This window comes from Carya illinoinensis, chromosome 13 (genome assembly GCF_018687715.1).
Source record: "Carya illinoinensis cultivar Pawnee chromosome 13, C.illinoinensisPawnee_v1, whole genome shotgun sequence".
Classification (NCBI taxonomy): Eukaryota; Viridiplantae; Streptophyta; class Magnoliopsida; order Fagales; family Juglandaceae; genus Carya; species Carya illinoinensis.
The window spans coordinates 7,568,635-7,591,352 of record NC_056764.1 but is presented as its reverse complement, the minus strand read 5'-3'; the positions used below and the strand labels follow the sequence as shown (position 1 = coordinate 7,591,352).

Below are 22,718 nucleotides of genomic sequence, written 5' to 3'. Positions count from 1 at the left end.
ATATGAAAAATACTAACTTAAAGAGTAAAATTTTCATTTTACTCTCTACATGTGGAAAAATGACCGTTTTACCCATAACTTAAGGATTTTGCATACTAACTCTAAAAGTTTCTAAAATTTACATTCCTCATGTAAATTTTATCCTAAACTTAAATATCAACTCAGAAAAATTTAAAACAAAACACAACTATGAAGAACACATTATGGTTGAAACATCCATAGGCCATTTCCCTTTATTTTTGTTGCAATTCCTTCCAACTTCAAAACTCATGCTTAAACCAAAATTTTGCAACAAACATCTTCCAATCCTAAGTTCAAAACCATACTTAAAACATCCATTTAGAAAAAGCTAATAATCAACACCAAACTTTTTTGTAAAAAGATCCAAGCACTTGAATCACAAGTTTTGACCTTAAATCAAAACATCTCCAAGAATTTCAAAAATCAAATCTTACTTCTAACATATTCATAATATCATCCTAACATCAACCATGCTTTAAATCATCAAACTAAAGTCACCAAAATCACAAAATAAAATTTGGAGTTTTTGGTTTTACACTTAGTCCAAAAACAGAAACTTTTTCCTCAACTAGTTTTGATAAATCTCTTGATCTATGACTTATAAATATATGATCTTCAAACCAAACCATTACATGGTTTAAAAAGATGTCCTAAAACATATACAAGCTTCTAATTCAAGATCACATGGTTAGAAATTAATCAAAATATAAATTTAGCCAAGAATATCCACACTTTGGCTTATCTGAATATCTCTTTGCATAAAATTTCATATCTTTGAAACTAACATCAAATATCTTCAAAATAATAATATAACATGTATATAAGATGTTTAGGATCCTCCAATAAAATTATCAAAGTCATTAGAATAGGTTTAGACCACCAAAGAGTTAAACTTTCTCAAAACAGAAACTGTTTTTCCTCTTCCAGTTTCTAAGTTTCTAAATCTAAGAAAATCTTTCATCAAAACCTTTAATCATGCAAAAATCCTCAACCAATAGTCATATATACATGTTAACAATACTCCATAAAAATTTCGGACCAATATCTATCCATTAGCTTGGTCAAAAACTCCAAACTATAACATACTCTCCAGATTCTCGCCCAGAATGACCTTTCTATGGTTAAAAATACTTTTGACCGACCAAATTACCATGGAATGATACGAAAAATATATCTACGGAAACTAGACTCAAAGAGGAACAACTTATATGAAGGAGAATTTATGATAAAACACTTACAAAAACTTCAAAATGGGTGTGCAAAAGAACTCTTAAAAGCTGTCCGAGAGAGAGTGTTTGGTATTCTTTCAATGGAAAGCATAAATGAAGATAATTTCGTGGGGAGGGATGGCTGGAGATATTTGTGGATAAGATATGGAAGAGATGAGGCTGGAGTGAGAGTTAAGTGTAGGACTCTCTTACCCGAAGTGAGAGTTAAGTGTAGGACTCTCTTACCTAATAATATCTACAAAAATCAACTCAAGATATTTTTACCCAATAATATCCACGAAATTAGTTCAAAATATTTTCTAAATGTGGAGTAGACTTAGAAGAGTAAGGTGGTTAAAATCTTTCCATGTGTATTTTAAATCTATGTTCTTAAGATTTTTTCCAAATGTGTATTTTGCTTAGGTGTCATGATCTCACACCTTGATTTCCTTCACAATTCCATCTAATGGTTTCTCTTTGTGCTAAGTATCTAATACTATTCATTATGTGTGGTTAAGATCTTGCCAAGTATCCAAATAAAATTTCGCTAACCTAATTTGGACATTTCACACTGTGATTTTGAAAACACTGCATTTAGTACGTTTACCGAGATTACTATTCACTCCAAAAATAAACGTAATAAACTTAGTACTGAAAAATCCTAAATATTCAATTAAGCCTAGTGGTGTAGACTATAATGTATTCTGACACTTCTAACTATCTCAAATAATTAAAATCGCATTTCTGGCACCATAGTGAGTGATAACACTAACTATGTTGACAGGTTAAAACCTATGCGATTAGTCGATTCGTGTAAACTTACGGAATTTTCACGAGATTCTTAAGGTCAAAAGAAATTCCACAATTGAATTTCTAGCGGGCTGTTACAACTGTTGGTCAGCATCTTCTCACCATTTCATTGCCGGTCCTCTAGCAACCCAAAGCACCCTTCCCTAGTCCCGATCCGCCAACTTTAAAGCCCCACCATCTCCATTTGTGTTTGATGATTTAATACATTGTTGATCTGTGGCTCCACATCGTCTATCTTCTACAACGTGGGTTTCCAGTTGCAGACCCAATCAAGGCTCTTGAGTTTTTATTGTTTTACAATTTTTTTGTAAATAAATGTAATTCTTTTGGTTTTCCTTTATGTAGGACTAATGGAGTTTAGGGCAAGAACAATATTTCTAGCGCTGTGGAGAACCTGAAGGTAAAACAAATATTTAAACTTTCTCTTGAAATTCTTTTATATATTGTTGAATCCAAAATTTTAAGTTTTGTATAATTATATATCTACACATAGATTTTGATGATAACAAATAAATTCAAAGAATAAAGAAGTCTCAAGCTCAAGTTGTCTACACAATTGAGTCAAGCACATCAAGCTCAAGTTGTCTACACAATGGAGTCATGTACTAGTTTCCTGGTTTAGTAAAAAATAAAATTCTGTTACACTATCTACTGCTGAGGCATAATATGCTACTGCGAGTAGTTGTTGTACTCAAGTTCTCTACATGAAGCAACAACTTGAAGACTTTAAACTCATGTATAATCACATTCCAATCAAATGTGATAATACAAGTGCTATAAATCTTACAAAGAACCCAATATAACATTCTAGAACTAAGCATATTGAAATAAAATATCATTTTCTTCAAGATCATGTGCAGAAAGGCGATATAGTATTAGAGTTCACAAACACACACGTTCAGTTAGCAGATATTTTTACAAAACCTTTATTAGAAGATAGATTATGTATGATCAGAAGAGAAATAGATATGATGCATGCTATGAATATATCTTAAAAAATATACCAGAGTCAATAAAAATAGAGATAGATTTTTTAAATATTTTTACATAAACTTGAGATTCTTAGCCTCATTTTTGATACGCTCATTCTCTTCATACAATATCATATCATTCTTATCCATGAAAACCAGCAAGCGGAATGAAGAATCTAATAAAGATTTTAACTGTTTATTCTTCTGTCGAATGATTCATTCCCTTGTGTGAGACTTTTGAACAATTCGTTGAAATGCAATAATTTGTTTTTTGAGCTTTTCAATTTCATGATTTATGGCTTGTAGCCGCTGGGAAAAAGTAACAATAAAGGAAGAGTAGCGAGTCCCAAGACTCACCAAGTCATAGATAGCATCAAAATCTGACTTATTAGCCAAATTATTATTTTCTTACTGCAACATAGCACCAATGGCAGCTGCAGAAAGGACAGGAGGTTGAGGTGCAGAATGTCTCATAGATGGATCTAGAGAAATGTTAGAAGAATGAGTCATTGAGAAAATAATAGAAAGCTTAAAACGAGAATGTTAAAGGAATGCAGATGAGTTATAGAGATGAGAAGAAAACTTGATACGGATTGGATGAACTTTAAGACTGATTTTATAGAGATAACATAAAGAACCAGACGAGCTATCATTCAAGTCAAACAGCAATGTGATTTTTTTTTTCCGATCGGTGAAAATGACATTTTTTAGAAACTCGGAGCCTTCAATCTAATTTGTCAACAACATCAGGCGATTTTTTTTCAAATCTCCAGCTACACTTGTTGGGTTACGGACGAATCTCATTTTTTTCAACTATCTACAGTGTCTACTAACGCACCATTTTTTTCAGTCCATTTACTTGTTGCAGATCCTTTTTAATGATGCCAAAAGGGGGAGAAGTGTTAGACTAGAATATTAACATTGTTTGAATTACTAAACTTGTTATATATGCTTGGAATTATATTTATATTTTTGTTTGAAAAACTAACGCACATTCTCAGGGGGAGCTTAAGTATTAATACAGGTTTCAGGTTCTATCAAGTATTTGTCATCATCAAAAATGGGGAGATTATTGAACTCAAGGTTTCAAGTTTTGTGTAATTATATATCTACACATGGATTTTGATGATAACAAATGAATTCAAAGAATAAAGAAATCTCAAGCTCAAGTTGTCTACATAATGGAGTCAAGCATATCAAGCAAACAAGCATGAGTAAGAAGGGAACAAGTTCACATTAAAGTTATAGAGTAATGTTGTAAATCTCTTAAAAATTCAAAATTAGGATGAAGATTCAAAATTAATATTTTATTATAAAGCATTAAAATACATTTTCCACATGTGCATGAATATTTTGAAAATTAAATTTGAAAATTTTGAAAGATGATTAATTGTCATCTTTCACATGTGCATACCTTGATTAAAGGGTTGAATTTTGAAAATATTAAAGATGATTGATTGTCATCTTTCACATGTGCATGTTTTATTTGAATACTTTCAAAAGTGATGGATACTTTTTTAGACTTATACAAAAGTTAGATGATTTTGTTTGAAAAATTTGAAAAGTAAAGTGTGCTCCTTTTGTCATATGCAAAAAATAAAAGATTAGGTTTGAATTTTTTGAAAAGGAAAGTGTGCACCTTCTGTCATATGCCAAAAGTAAAAGATTAGGTTTCAACAACTTGAAAAATGAATGATGTTGTCTTTGACAATTGAAAAATAAGAACCTTTTATTTGAATTTTTTGAAAAAGTGAATGATGTTGTCTTTGACATGTGAATCTTTTTAAATTTGAATATGAAGTCTCATATGCCTATAAATAGATCATTTGAGAGCTTCACATTTACAACATCAAGAGCATACAACATTCATTCAAAGCTTTCATTGTTTCTTCTCTAAGCATTGAGTTTTAATCCTTATTCATTTTAAGAGATATAATTTGCGCTGTATTGTTCTTATTTCACTCATTGAGGAATATTTTCTGATAACCTACCCACTATCAGCTCTTGTAACAGAAAAATGGTGTGTATAACTATTGTGCGTGTAGAAAATGTTCTAAACAGGGAATAGTTGAATTACCACGTGTAAGGTGATTGCAAGTGTAGAGGATGTTCTACATGGATCCTTTGTAATGGTCTTGTTTAAAGGTATAATAAGTTTCTATCTCCACCTGAAGGAAGTTGAATAGTGAATTTGGGAATCATCAAGGGGTAGCTTGAGGCGAGGACGTAGGCAGTGGGGTCGAATCTCGTTAATATTGAAACAATATGATCCGTTTCAAACTATTTATATAAATGAGTTGAATATGCTTGAAATTAACCTGTTTGACTTGATTAAATTTAACATAATTTTCTATAAATGTTAAAATCACAATATCTATAAAAATTATAAAACTAATTACAAGTCCAAAATCATAATCTAAACAATAAAAATATTGAAATTAAAATTCTAACAATTTTACTTTTGGATAGAAGGGTATAATTGTAACTTTAACTTTTTTAACGTGTCATAACGAGTCAAAACGGGTTGACCCGTTATCAACCCGTTAAGCAATCGTGTCTTAACGGGTCAACCTGTTTTGACCCGAACCCGTTAAGACTAAACCCTAACCCGCTATTATTGTGTCGTGTTCGTGTTGGGTTAACGGGTCGTGTAACATATTGCCACCCCTAGGACACGTGACATTTGGAGACAACTCAAAAGGGAAGATCATGGGAATAGGTAAAATTGGTAATGAATCTTCTCTCATAATTGAAGATGTTCTACTTGTTGAAGGTCTAAAACATAATCTTTTGAACATAAGTCAATTATATGATAAAGGATTTACAATTACTTTCAAAATGGATAAATGCATTATTTTGAATGATCATGATTGTAATATTTGTTTTATTACTTTTAGAAGCAATAGTGTTTATACAATCGATTTTGAAGAAATTATCTCACAAGATGCAATTTGATTTTCAGCTCAAAATAAAACTAGTTAGTTATGGCATAGAAGATTAGGTCATGCCAACATGGAACTTATTTCCAAACTTTCAAAAAATGATCTAGTGAGAGGTTTACCAAAAACATATTTTTTTAAAGATAAAATTTGTGATGCATGCCAATTTGGTAAACAAACAAAAACTTCTTTTAAAACTAAGAAACATATTTCTACTACTAGACCATTGCAACTGATACACATAGATCTTTTTGGACCAAATAGAGTTGCAAGTTTAGGAGGAAAATATTATGCATTTGTTATTGTTGATGATTTCTCTAGATATACTTGGGTAATCTTTCTTACTCATAAAGATGAGGCACATAATGTCTTTACCAAGTTATGCAAAAGAATTCAAAATGAAAATGATTATACTATTTCAAGTATTCGAAGTGATAGGAAAAATAGTTTGTTAATAAAAATATTGAAACATTTTGTGATGAAAACAGTTTTGTGCATAATTTTTCTACTCCTTGAACTCCTCAACAAAATGGGGTAGTAGAGAGGAAAAATAGATCTATTCAAGAGATGGCAAGAACAATGCTCAATAAGAACAACTTGTCTAGTTATTTTTGGACCGAAGCGGTAAGTACTGCATGTTATGTTATAAATAGAGTTATGCTAAGGTCTGAATTAAATAAAACACCCTATGAGCTTTGGAATGAGAAAAAACCTAACATTTATTACTTTCATATATTTGGATGCAAATATTTTATTTTGAATGACAAGGATAATTTAGGCAAGTTTGATGCAAAATCTGATGAATATATTTTTTTCGGGTATTCTACTAATAATAAAGCTTATAGAGTATTCAATAAAAAGACTTTGACTGTACAAGAATCTATGCATGTAGTATTTGATGAATCTAATTCTCCACTCTCCAAGAAATCTATTGATGAAGAAACAGGATGTATAAATAACACGGAAAGTCTTAATCTCAACAAAGATAATACAATAGAAGAAATTCAACATGGAACTATCAGGAAAAATCATCAAAATTTAATACAAGATGTAACCAAACAGTGAAAATTTGTGAAAGATCATCCAGTGGAACAAATTTTGGGAGAACCTTCACGAGGTTTAAGTACTCGATTATCTCTTAGAAATATTTGCAATCATACTACTTTTCTATCTCAGATTGAACCCAAAAATATTGATGATGCACTTCTTGATGAATCTTGGATTCTAGCTATGCAAGAAGAGTTGAATCAATTTGAAAGAAATGATATTTGGACATTTGTTCCTAAACCCAAAAATCATACTATTATTGGAACGAAATGGGTTTTTAAAAATAAGAAAGATGAGTCCGGAATCATTACTAGAAATAAAGCTCGACTTGTAGCCCAAGGTTTTAATCAAGAAAAATGAATCGATTATGATGAGACATATGCACCGGTCGCAAGATTAGAAGCTATTCGAATGCTACTTGCATATGCTTGTTATAAAGATTTCAAACTTTTTTAAATTGATGTTAAAAGTGCTTTCTTAAATGGTTTTATAAATGAAGAGGTATATGTTGAGCAACCTCCAGGTTTTGAAAATCATATTTCTCCAAATCATGTTTTCAAACTCACAAAAACACTATATGGACTTAAAGAAGCTCTTAGAGTTTGGTACGAGAGACTCAGTAGTTTCTTAATTGAAAAAGGTTTTTCAAGAGGAAAAATCGACACAACTCTTTTCATTAAATATGAAAATGATGATATTCTTTTGATTCAGATTTATGTTCATGATATAATATTTGGTGCTACTAATGAAAATATGTGTCAAGTTTTTGCTAAGACTATGTAGGAAAAATTTGAGATGAACATGATGGGAGAACTTACATTCTTTCTCGAATTGCAAATTAAGCAAGAAAAAAATAGGACATTCATCAATCAATCAAAATATATTAAGGAATTACTGAAGAAATTTAGGATGGAAAGTGCTAAAGAAATTGGAACACCAATGAGTCCATCAACTAAACTTGATAAAGATGAATCTGGTAAACTAGTTGACTCGAAAATATATCGAGGTATGATTGATAGTTTATTATATTTAACAGCCAGTAGACCAGATATTATGTTTAGTATGTGCTTATGTGCACGCTTTCAATCATCTCCAAAAGAATCACATTTAATTGTAGTTAAGTGCATTCTTAGATATCTTAGTGGTACAATTAACCTAGGGTTATGGTATTCTAAGCACACATCTTTCGATCTAATCAACTACACAAATGCAGATTATGCTGGCTGTAAAATAGATCGAAAAAGCACTAGTGGAGCATGCCATTTCTTAGGTTATGCACTAGTTTCCTGGTTTAGTAAAAAATAAAATTCTGTTACACTATCTGCTGCTGACGCAGAATATGTTGCTTCGGGTAGTTGTTGTGCTCAAGTTCTCTACATGAAGCAACAACTTGAAGATTTTAAACTCATGTATAATCACATTCCAATCAAATGTGATAATACAAGTGTTATAAATCTTCCAAAGAACCCAATACAACATTCTAGAACTAAGCATATTGAAATAAGATATCATTTTCTTTGAGATCATGTGCAGAAAGACGATATAGTACTAGAGTTCACAAACACACACGATCAGCTAGCAGATATTTTCACAAAACCTTTATCAGAAGATAGATTATGTATGATCAGAAGAGAAATAGGTATGATGCATGCTATGAATATCTCTTAAAAGATAGACCATAGTCAATAAAAATAGAAATAAATTTTTTAAATACTTTTACATAAACTTGAGATTCTTATCCTCATATTTGAGACGCTCATTCTCTTCATACAATATCATATCATTCTTATCCATGGGAACCGGCAAGCGGAATTAAGAATCTAATAAAGATTTCAACTGTTTATTCTTCTGTCGAATGATTCATTCCCTTGTGTGAGACTCTTGAACAATTCGTTGAAGTATAACAATTTGTTCTTTGAGATTTTCAACTTCATGATTTCTGGCTTGTAGGCTTGTAGCCGCTGGGAAAAAGCAATAATAGAGGAAGAGTAGCGAGTCCTAAGACTCACCAAGTCATAGATAGCATCAGAATCTGACTTATTAGACAAATTATTATTTTCTTAGAAAGGATAGGAGGTTGAGGTGCAGAATGCCTCATAGATGGATTTAGAGAAATGTTAGAAGAATGAGCCATTGAGAAAAGAATAGAAGGCTTAAAACGAGAATGTTGAAGGAATGCAGATGAGTTATAGAGATGAGAAGAAAACTTGATGCGGATTGGATGAACTTTAAAACTGATTTTATAGAGATAGCATAAAGAATCATACAAGCTATCATCCAAGTCAAAGAGCAATGTGATCTTTTTTCCCGATCGGTGAAAATGACATTTTTTAGAAATTTGGAGCCTTCAATCTTGTTTGTCAACAATATCAGACGATTTTTTTTCAAATCTCCTGCCACACTTGTCGGGTCACGGACGGATCTAATTTTTTTTTAACTATCTACAGTATCTACTAACGCACCGTTTTCTTCAGTCTATTTACTTTTTGCGGATCCTTTTTAATGATGCCAAAAGGGGGAGAAGTGTTAGACTAGAACATTAACATTGTTTGAATTGCTAAACTTGTTATATATGCTTGGAATTATATTTATACTTTTGCTTGAAAAACTAACGCACATTCTCAGGGGGAGCTTAAGTATTAATACAGGTTTCAGGTTCTATCAAGTATTTGTCATCATAAAAAATGGGGAGATTGTTGAACCCAAGGTTTCAAGTTTTGTGTAATTATATATCTACACATGGATTTTGATGATAACAAATAAATTAAAAAAATAAAGAAATCTCAACCTCAAGTTGTCTACACAATGGAGTCAAGCACATCAAGGAAACAAACATAAGTAAGAAGAGAACAAGTTCACATTAAAGTTATAGAGTAATGTTGCAAATCTCTTAAAAATTCGAAATTAGGATTAAGGTTCAAAATTAATATTTTATCATAAAGCATTAAACTATATTTTCCACATGTACATGAATATTTTGAAAATTAAATTTAAAAATTTTGAAAGATGATTGATTGTCATCTTTCACATGTGCATACCTTGATTAAATGGTTGAACTTTGAAAATATTAAAGATGATTGATTGTCACCTTTCACATGTGCATGTTTTATTTGAATATTTTCAAAAGTGATTGATGCTTTTTTAGACTTATACAAAAGGTAGATGATTTTATTTGAAAAATTTGAAAAGTAAAATGTGCTCTTTTTGTCATATGCAAAAAGTAAAAGATTAGGTTTGAATTTTTTAAAAAGGAAAGTGTGCTCCTTTTGTCATATGCCAAAAGTAAAAGATTAGGTTTGAAATTTTTGAAAAATGAATGATGTTGTCTTTGACAATTGAAAAATAAGAACCTTTTATTTGAATTTTTTGAAAAAGTGAATGATGTTGTTTTTGACATGTGAATCTTTTTAAATTTGAATATGAAGTCTCATATGCTTATAAATAGATTTGAGAGCTTTACATTTACAACATCAAGAGCATACAAGAATCATTCAAAGCTTTCATTCTCTCTTATCTAAGCATTGAGCCTTAATCCTTGTTCATTTTGAGATATATATTTTGTACTGTATTGTTCTTATTTCACTCATTAAGGAGTGTTTTCTGATAATCTACCCACTATCAGCTCTTATATCAGAGAAATGGTGTGTATAACCCTTGTGCGTGTAGAAAGTGTTATACACGAGAAATAGTTGAATCACCACGTGTAAGGTGATTGCAAGTATAGAAGGTGTTCTACACGGATCTTTTGTAACGGTGTTGTTCAAAGGTGTAATAGGTTTCTATCTCCACTTGAAGGAGGTTGAATAGTGAATTTGGGAATCCTCAAGGGGTAGCTTGAGGCGATGACGTAGGCAGTGGGGCCGAATCTCGTTAATATACTAAGTTTGTTTCTCTCTTACCCTTACTCTTTATATTTATTGCTATTTCATATTTTGTTTATATTTTATATTATATATTTGATTTATAATTGTTTTTTTTTTAATACAACTCAATTCACCCCCCTCTTGTGTTAGTCATCTGGGTAACATATATAGTTAATGCAATCTTGTCTTTGATAAATTTGTCTAAACTGAATTTAGATTTTTTTTTAAAATATTGAAGTTAATAGCGTGGTTCTTGAAACTATTTGATTATGTTTTGGAAGAAGTGGCTTTTTTTTCCCTGCGTTTTTCGATGGTGTTGTATATGTTTTGATGGAACTGAAGAATCACATAAACAATGTCCAGATGAAGTGGCTTTTCTTGCACAAGGCTGAGAGGAAATCTCTAGTTTGTGTTGTTGATAATTATATCTACCGACTTCATAACTTAGATGTCCATTTTATGTTATTCATAATGCAGTAGATGTGATTTTCTGTCAATTTCTTTCAAATGGGTATGTAAAAGGACTAGATTCCTTTTAATATGCATTTATTTAAGTCCTAATCAGTCCTTCATTTTGTTAAATGGCAACCAAACTTTCAATTTAAAGCTGCGTTTAAATATCAAAGTGAGAATCAATAACATGCTCTTTTGGATTACGTTTTACTTTTTATTGGAAGTAACTTGGATTTGGTTTTATGTTACCCTTAACAGCAAAAGGCCATACTGGAGTATGAGACCTTGCCCTTGCGCAAACAGATAAGAATTAAACTTGATTCAACTATGCATACATACACATTAGATTAGTGTTATGTTATACTTTTGGATGTTAGAAATAATATGAACTTGATTTGGTGTTAGATTAGTGTTGGATTGGATTTGATTGTGTATGGAGGAAGGGTTGTATTGGTATGCTTGGTTGGGTAATGTGATTGTGTATGCTTGTGTTAACTGTTTGTTAATTCTAATGCATGATGCAATGCAGGATCTAAACACTTATATCAAAATTTGAGTGTTGTAATTTTGTTAAGGAGTAATACTTGTGTCCTTTCTATGTCTTAAAGTGCTGTCACTAAATTTAATTGATTTTTTTTTGGATTTTGTATAGACTTTTAGGCTTTTGCTCTCAAATATGCTGTTGAAGCTGCTTGCATTATGTTTCATGTATACCAAGTAGTTGAACATGAGAAGGTGCCATTTCATTTTGTTTATATTCTTTTTGGTTGAATATTTTGTCAATGACACTCAAGAAGTCTAATTTTTTTTTTCTTGGAACTATGGTGCCATTTCTTTTCTTGAAGATGATGACAAGAGATGTCGTTTGGAACTCAAGTATACATTCCAGATCAAAAGAGTAATTAGATGAGTTTTGCCAATACAATTGTATTTTTATTCTTTTATATTTCTTTCTCACTTTCTTTCCCCTCTTGTGAACTGCATACATGTTTGTGTTGTGATATTTAGTAATTTAGTTGAATGTTGATTAGTAGGTGTGAAACAATATCATTTTTTTTTTCTGCTTTTACAATTTTTTTTTTCTGAATTCTTTTACCGTTTGCCGCTAATATGTCTCGCGGCAAATATATATTTTTTACTAGAAAACATTTTTTCCCACCAAATGCTCTAGTGGGTAATATTAATACCCACCAGCACATTTCGTCAATACAATATAGTATTTCTCACTAACCAACCTAATTTGAGTAATCTTTTTCTACGAAATTCGTTGGCTATCTCTGTTATCTATTTGGTGAAAAAATGTCACAATTTTTCACTAGTTCATAAATTAGTGGGAAAAAATACTCAGTGTCATTAACTTGAAGTCACTAGTCTCTCACGGATAGACTTAGTGGGAAAAAAGCATTTCCTATTACGACTATAGCTTTTCCGACCACATGCCCTTTTGGAAAAAGCCAACAAATGTTGTAGTGGAATGGGATGAAGATAGAGAAAGGTTTCGGGAAAAAGAAAGAAAAGAAAGAGACAAAGAAGCATTTTGGGAGAAAGAAAGAAAAGAAAGAGACAGAGAAGCGTTTTGGGGACGAAGACAACGAAAAATGGAAGGAAAGAGAGAGCGGTAGGTACTTCAAAAATGATAAAATATTTTTTTTGTTCTTTGTAAAATTGCTAGCCAGACATGGAGAGATGCTAAGAAATGTTGTAGCAGTTATGTCAAGTTTTTTAATTTTAGTTAGGTTGTTGCAGATGAATTTTATCAAATTTAATTTTATTTTAAATTTGCAGTAGACAATAGCGAGCACATTGCCAACCCTCTTAAGGAGTAACTTGCCAGCACCACTCCATCCGTAGTTACTGAATTTATTATTTTTATTTTTATTTTTATTTTTAATTTTGAAGTTAGATGGTTTTTGTGAAATAAGTTTCAATGGGTCGTTGTGCTCATTAAAACAAAAAAAAGATTGTGGGTTTGGATGGGGCCGTAAGAGATCTGAACTCAGAGAAGCAAGGCCTAGTTCTAGTACTTAATTTAATATCCTACAAAGTTCAATATCATTAAGCGAGGCCCAATGTAAACTTCTTAATATATGATACTTCGCTTTGAAAATATGTGGTCTAATTCCAGTGCTGCTCCAAAAAATGAAGTCCCCGCTCATTGATGTCAAATCCAAATATCTCATAATAAAGTAAATGGCGGAGGAAGAACTGAAGAAGAGAGGGAACACGAGAAAAGCTACGTATTTTCTCAAGAGTAGTTCTAGCGTGGCCCGCTAGCACAACTTTTTTTTTATTTTAATTTTTTTAAAAATATTTTTTAATATATTGAAATTTTTTAAAAAAATAAAAGATATATCAATACACTAAAAATAATTTCCTTAATCATTCAATACATATAAAAAAAAAAAGCTAAATAAATGAACTATTAAAATAAGGGAGTAAACCCAGACGGCATACTAATATTTTCCTTTTCTGAAAGCTGGGCGGTGTTAGGGCCATTGAGATTCATATCGAATTTTTGTATTGAGGAGTGTAAGTTATTTTTGGTATTTTTTCAAACATTTTTTAAACTTCTTTAAATATTTAAAAAAAAGAAAAAATTTAAAAATTTATTTAAAACACTTCCTTAACAATTAAGCAAAAAAAAATAAAAATAATCTTTATCTCTTTTCGGTAGCCAGTCTCGAACATTATCATGTATGGTACCTAAGAGAGGGGGATCAGTAGAGTGCAAGACTAAAAGTATAATAATCCAAAAAATGATGATCTAGCTAGGTTGAATAATATTATAAGTAGTACTGGTCCAAAACTAAGCTTAATTCTTGAAATTAATGAGGATGGGAAATGTAGAAAGAGACATGCAGATAGTAACATCTGAGCCCATTTAGACCATAAACTCTTAACAATTTAACATCATCTATTGATGCAGCTAATATAAGTTAGTACTTGGGCAATCGATCGTGTCGGATACGTTTGTCAATGCATGTTACATATGGAGTAGGCTAGGAAATTTCAGGCTTGCAAGATTCCAAATTCCCAGTCAATTAAGGACCACCTCATAGCAACCTATAATTTCTTCTTTCAAGTTAATGAAGATTCTCTAAAGTTGTTCTCCAAATTTGAGAAATAGACATATCAACCGATTTATGTGTAGTATTTATTAAACATTTCATGTGGTGCAAAAAATTACATAAACATTAATAAATATTGTAGAGCTTAGTCTTCCTTTAAGGCGTTCAAACTTGGACAAAGCATCTTTGATCTTTCTTGGATTTAGGTTTCTTTCTTGGCTAAGCAATATATATATATATATATATTTATATTTTCATGTCATTATTTTATTTAGGGCCAACGCTAGCTAGCTTGCGAGGGTTTGAACTTTTTGAAAACAGACAAATATTCACTAACTAGACATCATTGTCGAGGAGGTAGGGGTGACAATATGTGACATGACCCATGAACTTAGCTAACACAAATATGATACGAAATTAGCGGGCTTGAGTTTGATGTTAACGGGTTAATTCGTCAAGACACAATTTATAAATGGGTCAACCTGCTTAATTAACACGAAATCAATTTGTTTTGACTCGTTTAAAATTTATTTCAAAATTAAAATTTTATTATTGTTAAGTTGTAATATTGGTATTTCTCAGTTTTCTTATGTTTTTATTATAATTTTAGACCTATACTCATATTTATTATTATATGGTTTGTAATATTGGTTTTATTATATGTTAAAATTTGAAAAATATTGGTATATATTTTTTAAGATATTGTAGTTATTAATAAATATGGATTTTAAATTTTATGTGAAATTATGTTAATCAGGTCAAATAAGTTACGCGTTTTAGTTCAACCCATTTACATGAAACAAAGAGTTTAAATGATTAGTCCTGGTGTGTTAACATATTTCTAATTAATTATTAAATGGGTCAAAATAGATGATACGACACGATCTATTATCTAAATGAGTTAGGTTAGAATTTAAAAGTTTGACACTTTTAATTTAACAGGTTGGGTTCGAGTTGACCTATATATCGATTTCCCACCCATACAAATTCATATCAGTATGTTTGGCTGCCTAGCTAGCTACTTTGGTTTGATCTATGTATTCTGCAGTTCCATATTTGTCCTTAATCTACTAAATTTTAGCAAATTGCTGATTCATTTGAAATTTTAATCGTAGTAACAATAAGATGATCATCATGTAATTAAATATTTGATTTTCCATCCCTTATTCATGCATATACATATATATATATATATATATATATATATATATATATTTAGGTACTGTTTGGTCATTGAAATTTTTCATTTTAAACACAAAATTCTCATCTCATCATTACAACTTTCTCAAATCTCTATACAAAATATAATAAACAATTCAACTTTTTCTTAACTTTTTCAAATCTCAAAATAATAAAAATATTAAAATATAATATTTTAATATTTAATTTTAAAACTCAAAATTCTTATATGAGAATTTTCAGTGGTCAAGCAGAACCTAATAACCAAACAAATCAGTAGGCAGCACAACTACCTCACTATTCAACCTTTACTTACTATTTCTTTCACATGTGCGACATTCTATAATTGTGTGGAAGTACTGATGACAGCGATCTCTTTGTGACCAGAAAATTACCATGAATTGGTGCGGTAGTTGGCTTGTTCATGTTTAGCCTCCAATGTCCTATCCATTTCAAAGACAGGCAAATATATATGTACGTACATAGATTGTCAAAGACACGAGTCTAATATATATAGGCCGATCAATTAGATACAAATTCTAATTAGCTTGGCGTTTATATATCCATTTCATAGGCTTATCTTATTGATCTTATCCTTCTCTCAATTTCTCATTTCTCGGAGAGATTAAGATATAGTTCGTACGTTGGATTTCATTCATGTACATGAAGAGTGGTCGACAACCACGGGCAGCTCAACCCATGAAAATGCAGCATTAGCCGAAACTTTCTGCAAAACAAAGATTCAGGGGTCCTTGAATAGATTTGGTTCTGTAAGTGATCTCCAGTACTCCACCTATCTAAGATTTGTTCTTAGGGTTCCAGCCAACTTTTTTAAGAATGAACAAGAACTAATTAATTTTTTGAAATTTTATTAGATAATCATCTGGTTTATGCTGGTGCAAGCTGCATCTAGGCAGGTTTTCTACTGAGGGAAAGTTTCTGATCTCTTAAGTTCTTTTCATTAATTTCTGCAGTAATCGGGTGAAGAATTTTTGCCAAATAGTGATATTGATAGTGGCCTCATAAGCTTATAATATATATATATATATAGCATTGTAGGAACTAATTAATTACATCATGCTACTGAGGTTTGGATCGAAGAGTTCATTCTAGTGCCCAAATGAATCCAGTAATATTCTGGCGACTTCAATGAGCAACATTATATATATATATATATATATATATTCCCATGCATTCATGAGCTACGTTGACGATTGATGCACAGATCATTAATATGCAATACAAATGATAAAATTAATTTTTAGACCAACCAATGTCATTGTCGTGGCCCTCAAGTGAAACACCACTTGCTTGCCACTGATCAACTCGTGCCGAAGGTTCCACTGACTGCAAAATTTTTCTATGAAAAGGATAAAAAGTCTCTTTAAAGAGCCGATCGAAGTCCATTGCAGTATGATTGTTAGCTCTGTGAATGGACTTTTCCAATCGCTCCCATCATTCATATATATAATTATATATATATATATATATAGCCAATTAAAACTGGCATCTGCATCAATATTATATTCCCTATAATTAATCAGGCTAATTATCATTTTTCACGAAAGGGGACAAGCTGCTAAGGTAAGCACAAATATATTCGTTCACCTGTCGATGATCATGTTTTTAAGTACTCATGACGGTGAAGGATCGAGCTTAATTAATTAGTTACTTCTTTCGCAGGAGTGAATACGCCCCTAGCTAGCTAACTCATGCAGCTTTATCTAATCTTTGATACGAACGTGACTCGATCGCTAGAACTGTGGAACCGTAACCAACGTTTTCTATCCACAAAACTAGCTAGGGTTATGGATAATGTAGCATTCCGCATTTGGCTGCAGAAGACAATGCTCTCTAGCAATGAAAGAGGTCCAAAATTAAGTTCTTCCAATTATGCTATCCTTCTTTGTAGGAATATTACATTTAGTGGTCTAATTCCCGATAGAAACCCACTTGTGTTCATACATATATATGATGATCATCATGTTCTCGATCCTTTGATTTGAATGGAATTAATCTCAATTGTCAGCATTCTGTTATGGCATGTTAGGGAGATGGATGGTGAGAAGGGACTCGACAAAAGAGAGGGGATGGTCCAACTAAAACTTTTACCCGATAGGATGGAGACAAAGTTGGACCACTGCGCCTTATTGACTAGTCTGATTCATGAGGCGCAAAGTCCAGTTGCGAACAAGGACAACAAAGGGGTACTGGCACCTATTTAAGGAAATCTTGTGTGATTTTGTGTCACCGATGTGAAAGGAACAAGAGGAAAACCCCCAGTACCCCAGGAGAGATGGATTGGACTTATCAAACAGTAAATGAGGTGGGGTTTGGCTCCTAGGCAAAGAAAAGAAAGGTCGGAATATTTTTTTGGTTCGTCATACTTCTCTGGGGTCTACAAAAAGTCTTGCTGGTGGGCTTTTTGTCAATTCATGGAGGCTGTTTTTCTCTTCAAATTTCATGGCCTTCATGCACCACAGATCTTCCAGGCACGAGAGCAATTTCCAGTGTGGGATGTGATGTCTCAGCGTGTCGTTACCAGCAACTTCTGTTACGATAACCTTACAGTCCTTACACTTTGTAGCCATGTTGTGTACGAATTTGCACAAAGTCCTCACCAGCTTTCCAGACATTGGACCCTCCCGGTGCACCCCATACATGAAGTAGAACCCAAATGGATGGAAGAAATCCGGCAGGAAAGGCAGTTTGAAGCACGGGAAAAACTTATCCATCAAACTCGAGCTTTTTGTGTATATTAAGCAGGATAAGGGTGCTTTCCCTAGCCTTAGCTTGAATAGCTCCCCGCTGTTCCATACGCTAAGCATGGCCCAACTACTCGGAACCTGGCCATTAGAACCAAAACACTCACCTCTTGGATAAGCCACCCATGTCCCCATAGTTAGCTTGTTCTTTAGCACGTGGTCTATGTCATGGGGGAAGAACTCTACGGACGCCATGAATCTTCTGTACAGAAATTCAGCTTCTTCTATCTTGAGCTTCTCTATCGCAACGTTAGACGAAATACGAAATGGCTGATTGTGAACCGGGTTAACGAGTATAGCCGGAGTCCTGAACTTGATATAGCCAAACTTGTTGACGAAGAGCTCAACCGAGGCCACGTTATCTTTGTCAGTGGCCATGTATGCATAATCCACATCGTTGGCAACGAACCATTCCTCGAGCCGGCGCACCAGACTCGAGCCAATCCCTTTTTGTCGATGGAGGGGTGCAACCCTTAGGCCTAAGATGTAGCCTACCCGGGCTAGATCCTTTGGAGGAGGCCTTTCAACTGTGACAACCTTAATAGAACCTTGAATGACACCGACCAATTCCTTGTCCAACATCGCTACCTAACATAAGCAGTAAATATTTGATGTTTTTATTATTAGTCATGGATATTTATCGAATGGTGCAGAGAAAACCAAAGAAGAAGATGCATGAAAAGGAAAAAAAAAAGGGCAGTACGCGCGTACCAGCATCTTGTACGTCGGACTGTTTCGAATTCTGCATATGGGGTCACCCATGGTATCTGTCAAGAGAAACAATCGTTCATCTGCTGGCCCTACCCCACATCTTCGCTCGAGATCTTCCACTTGAGCTCTATCGGATTGCTCTTCATAGCTTCGAATTGTAGCCACCTCAAACCCCATTCTATTCCAAATGCAGTTCCACCCAGCTAGCTTAACACTAAATATGTAAAAAAAGGAGAGATAATAATATGTTAAAAAAAAAAGCATGCAAAAGAGGGTGGTTTGAGTGAGATATATATAAGATAAAGAGATATGGAAACTAACTCGAGCTCAGAGGCCGAATATATGTACATATATATATACAAACTACTGCTATAATATATATATATATATATAGAGAGAGAGAGAGAGAGAGAGAGAGAGAGAGAGAGAGAGAGAGAGAGAGAGAGAGAGAGAGAGAGAGAGAGAGAGAGAGAGAGCTAGAACTTTTGCCCTGCTTTGAACCTTCATAATTATCATCATTTATATGGAGGGAAAGGAAATGGGAATGTTGTCTATCATGATCAGCATCAACCTCGTCTTCTACAATAATACTTGTAGACAAGTAAAAGTGATTAAAAATAGTATGTGTGTTTTGTCTCTAGCTTTTGCACTTGCTTATAACTACATAAAAAAGTCTATCCACACGTTAGGATATCCTCAGACTCACGCCAGGGTGCACGCCTGATTTAAGTCTTCTGTGTTGTTGGCCGACTCCGATTCGTTAACGTTACCGCAAAAACTAATTGACTAATTTACAAATTAACATCTTATTGTCTTTGTATAAATTATATATTTATTATATATATATATAGATATATATTTGTATATATAACTTTCTAGCTAGCTAACCTCCTAATATGTGTGTACGATTTCTTAAAATAAATATAAATAATTAAATTGATTTATTTAAGTTTTGAATGCAAGTCACGCTATTTGACATGATATCATAATAAAAATCTTGATATTCTAATTTTGAAATATTAAGATAAATGTAAATAATTATTAAATCTATTTATTTTTATCAACTAATTACGTCCCGTTTAGACGTTGAATTGAGTTGAATTTTTTTACGAATAATAATAAATTAAGATGATAAAATAAATTTTATAGAACTTACCTAAAATGAATTTAGATATGTTTAGATGTTAAGATAAATTTATATATATTTATAAGAAGTTAAAAAATGTTATAGATCCTGCTTGTAAAGAAGTATATATTGAGTTGAAAACAATTTTAATTTCCACGTGTAAAAAAGTTTTGAATTAAGATAAATTTATTGATTTAAGAATTGAGTATTTACATATTAAATTTAATTTAAAATCAAAATCTCAATTCCAAACGGCAAACTTTTAAAACGAATGATTTCAATACCTATAGAGCTTTTGTTTTGATCTGCATACACAAGTATCTCAATCGAAAAGATGCATGATTTAATTTACCTAAATTGAAGAGTTGGGACTTGGGAGAGTGTCGGCGGGAGTAGTAGTACTACGTGTATACCGTATTGTGCATGGAAACAGAGATTGAATTATTAGTGTTGGGGATTAATTAATAAGGGGTTTGAAGGGTTTGTTAGTTGGAGCTGTCCGAATGGAAGGAAGTCCCTTTCTTTTCGCACTAATCGGCCTATTAGGTTAGTTTTGTATTATTATTTTAATTAACTATGATTATTATTATTGCTTATAATGTGAATGCTGCTGCGTGGCTTCTGTAATTGGTGGTCCATCCCCCCAAATTTGGACACTTAGATTGGATATTAGTGAAAGTGAAAACCCCCACTAATTATAATAAATATATACTTGCATCACTTTCTTCTAATTAATTAGGTAAATTTTATAATTAATTAGGATTAGCTTAATCGATATTACAAGAAAATTACTTATTTATGACTAGCTATTTCATGCAAAAATGACTATTTTTTACTAAAATGTGTTTGTTTTAATCATAAATAATATTTCTCGTCACAAATAATCTATTATAAATGTTCGTTTTTCTTGTGGTTAATCTTGCAATAAGCGGGTTGAGAAGTTATGCATGCATGTGCTATAAATATTGATCCTCTAGCAAATTAATTGTCACGATGATCAATTGAAGTTATAGTTAATTAATATTACTTGTAGGGAAAACTCTATTAATAATAATTAAATCCTTAATTTTCTTCTGTATTTCTTAATTAAACACTTGAAAAAAAAACAATGTTATTTTAACAGATCGATCGATAGTACTCTTTTAAAAGATCAATGTGGAGCATGAACGGCCAGGAATTAGAGAATCTGGCTTTACATCCATCCAAATGGAAACGAAAGAAAAGTTAAAAAAATTGATCTGAATATCACAATCGTACGTAGTCCCTGTAGTAAGTGACCCTTTCAAATACTTTATGTTTTGTTTTTCTAATCCTCTTAAAGTGGTAGTAAACCTACCTCTCTTTTGTGCACGGGCAATGTTACATAACCTTCCAATCTCTACACAGTATTATTTTTTTTTAATTTTTTAATATTTTTTGAGTTTATTCTTTTTAAATTAATTTAATTTTTTTATTCATTATTTATATATTAAATATTTGATAAAAAAAAAGTAATAAAAATTAAAAAAATAGTGATATGTAGAGATTGTGTGAATAGTAAGAAGTTGTGTAGATTTTTTGTTCGTGTATATATGGAAAGGCAATGAGATATTTCTAAAGAGTAATGCTACCTAGCAGGCTACTACCATGATCTATTTTATTATTTTTCAATCATTTCATTATGTTGTATTAAGTAATTGAAGATTATTTATTATAAAAATTTTATGTATAATTATTTTTATATATTTTTTATGTATTCCATTGATATGATTGGTTATGTATTAAAAAAAATTGATCCAACCAATCATATTAATGAAATGTATAAAAAGTATGTAAAAGTAACTATATATATAACATTATTCTATTTATTATGTCAAGCTTGTGGTCTAATCATTTAATGTCACGTAACGTAACTTTAATTAAGGAACGATGCCAAAATGGATGATAATTAGAATTTTTTATTTCTAAAACGAGTGTACATCTTCATGAGTGATTGTATTATATATAATGTAAGGAAAATGTTGCTATGCCGTTCGGGCGTTACCGTTTAAGTGTACTGTTTGAGGAAAAAAATTATTTTTTTATTTAATGATTAAGAAAGTGATTTTAAATATATTAATATATTTTTTTATTTTTTAAAAATATTTAAATCTATTAAAAAAATATAAAAAGAAGAAAAAAAGAAAATTTATAACGAGGCAGTGCCAGCAGTAAATGCTGGCGGCACAGTAGCCCTCACGCCCGTAATATAATTGGCCCAAAAATCCAAATTAAGCACTAAAACACATGCATCAAACAGAATCCCCAATAACCAGCACTAAAACAATATATATCCACATGATTAATCACTCTTAATCAACTCCCAAAACCCACATAAAATGGCTCACGAACCCCCAAAAATCGTCGCTATTATCATCTTTTCGTGCCAATTTCTTCCGATCCTTTCCTTTAGGCTTTATGGCCCTCCTATACTTAAGTTCCAACTACTTCACTTTTCCTAATTAATCATTGGGCCTTCCATTATTACCCCAAAAGATACGTACACCTTCTATCACATATGCTCCATTGACCAATAGCA

At 31.8% G+C, this 22,718-nt stretch overlaps 1 protein-coding gene across 2 annotated transcripts; it reads right to left on the bottom strand.

Moving 5' to 3' along the window:
- Positions 1 to 17,427: 17,427 nt before the first annotated feature.
- Positions 17,428 to 19,559, bottom strand: LOC122292491 (probable N-acetyltransferase HLS1). Of its 2 annotated transcripts, XM_043100873.1 has the most exons (3): positions 19,357 to 19,402; positions 19,036 to 19,249; positions 17,428 to 18,912 (listed from the first exon to the last, which is right to left on the bottom strand). In XM_043100873.1, the coding sequence occupies exons 1-3, from the start codon at positions 19,383 to 19,385 to the stop codon at positions 17,941 to 17,943; spliced, it is 1,215 nt and encodes a 404-aa protein (XP_042956807.1). In that variant the 5' UTR covers positions 19,386 to 19,402; the 3' UTR covers positions 17,428 to 17,940. The 2 variants fall into 2 exon arrangements, with proteins under 2 accessions (XP_042956807.1, XP_042956806.1); XM_043100872.1 differs by having other exon boundaries at positions 19,036 to 19,559.
- Positions 19,560 to 22,718: the final 3,159 nt, after the last annotated feature.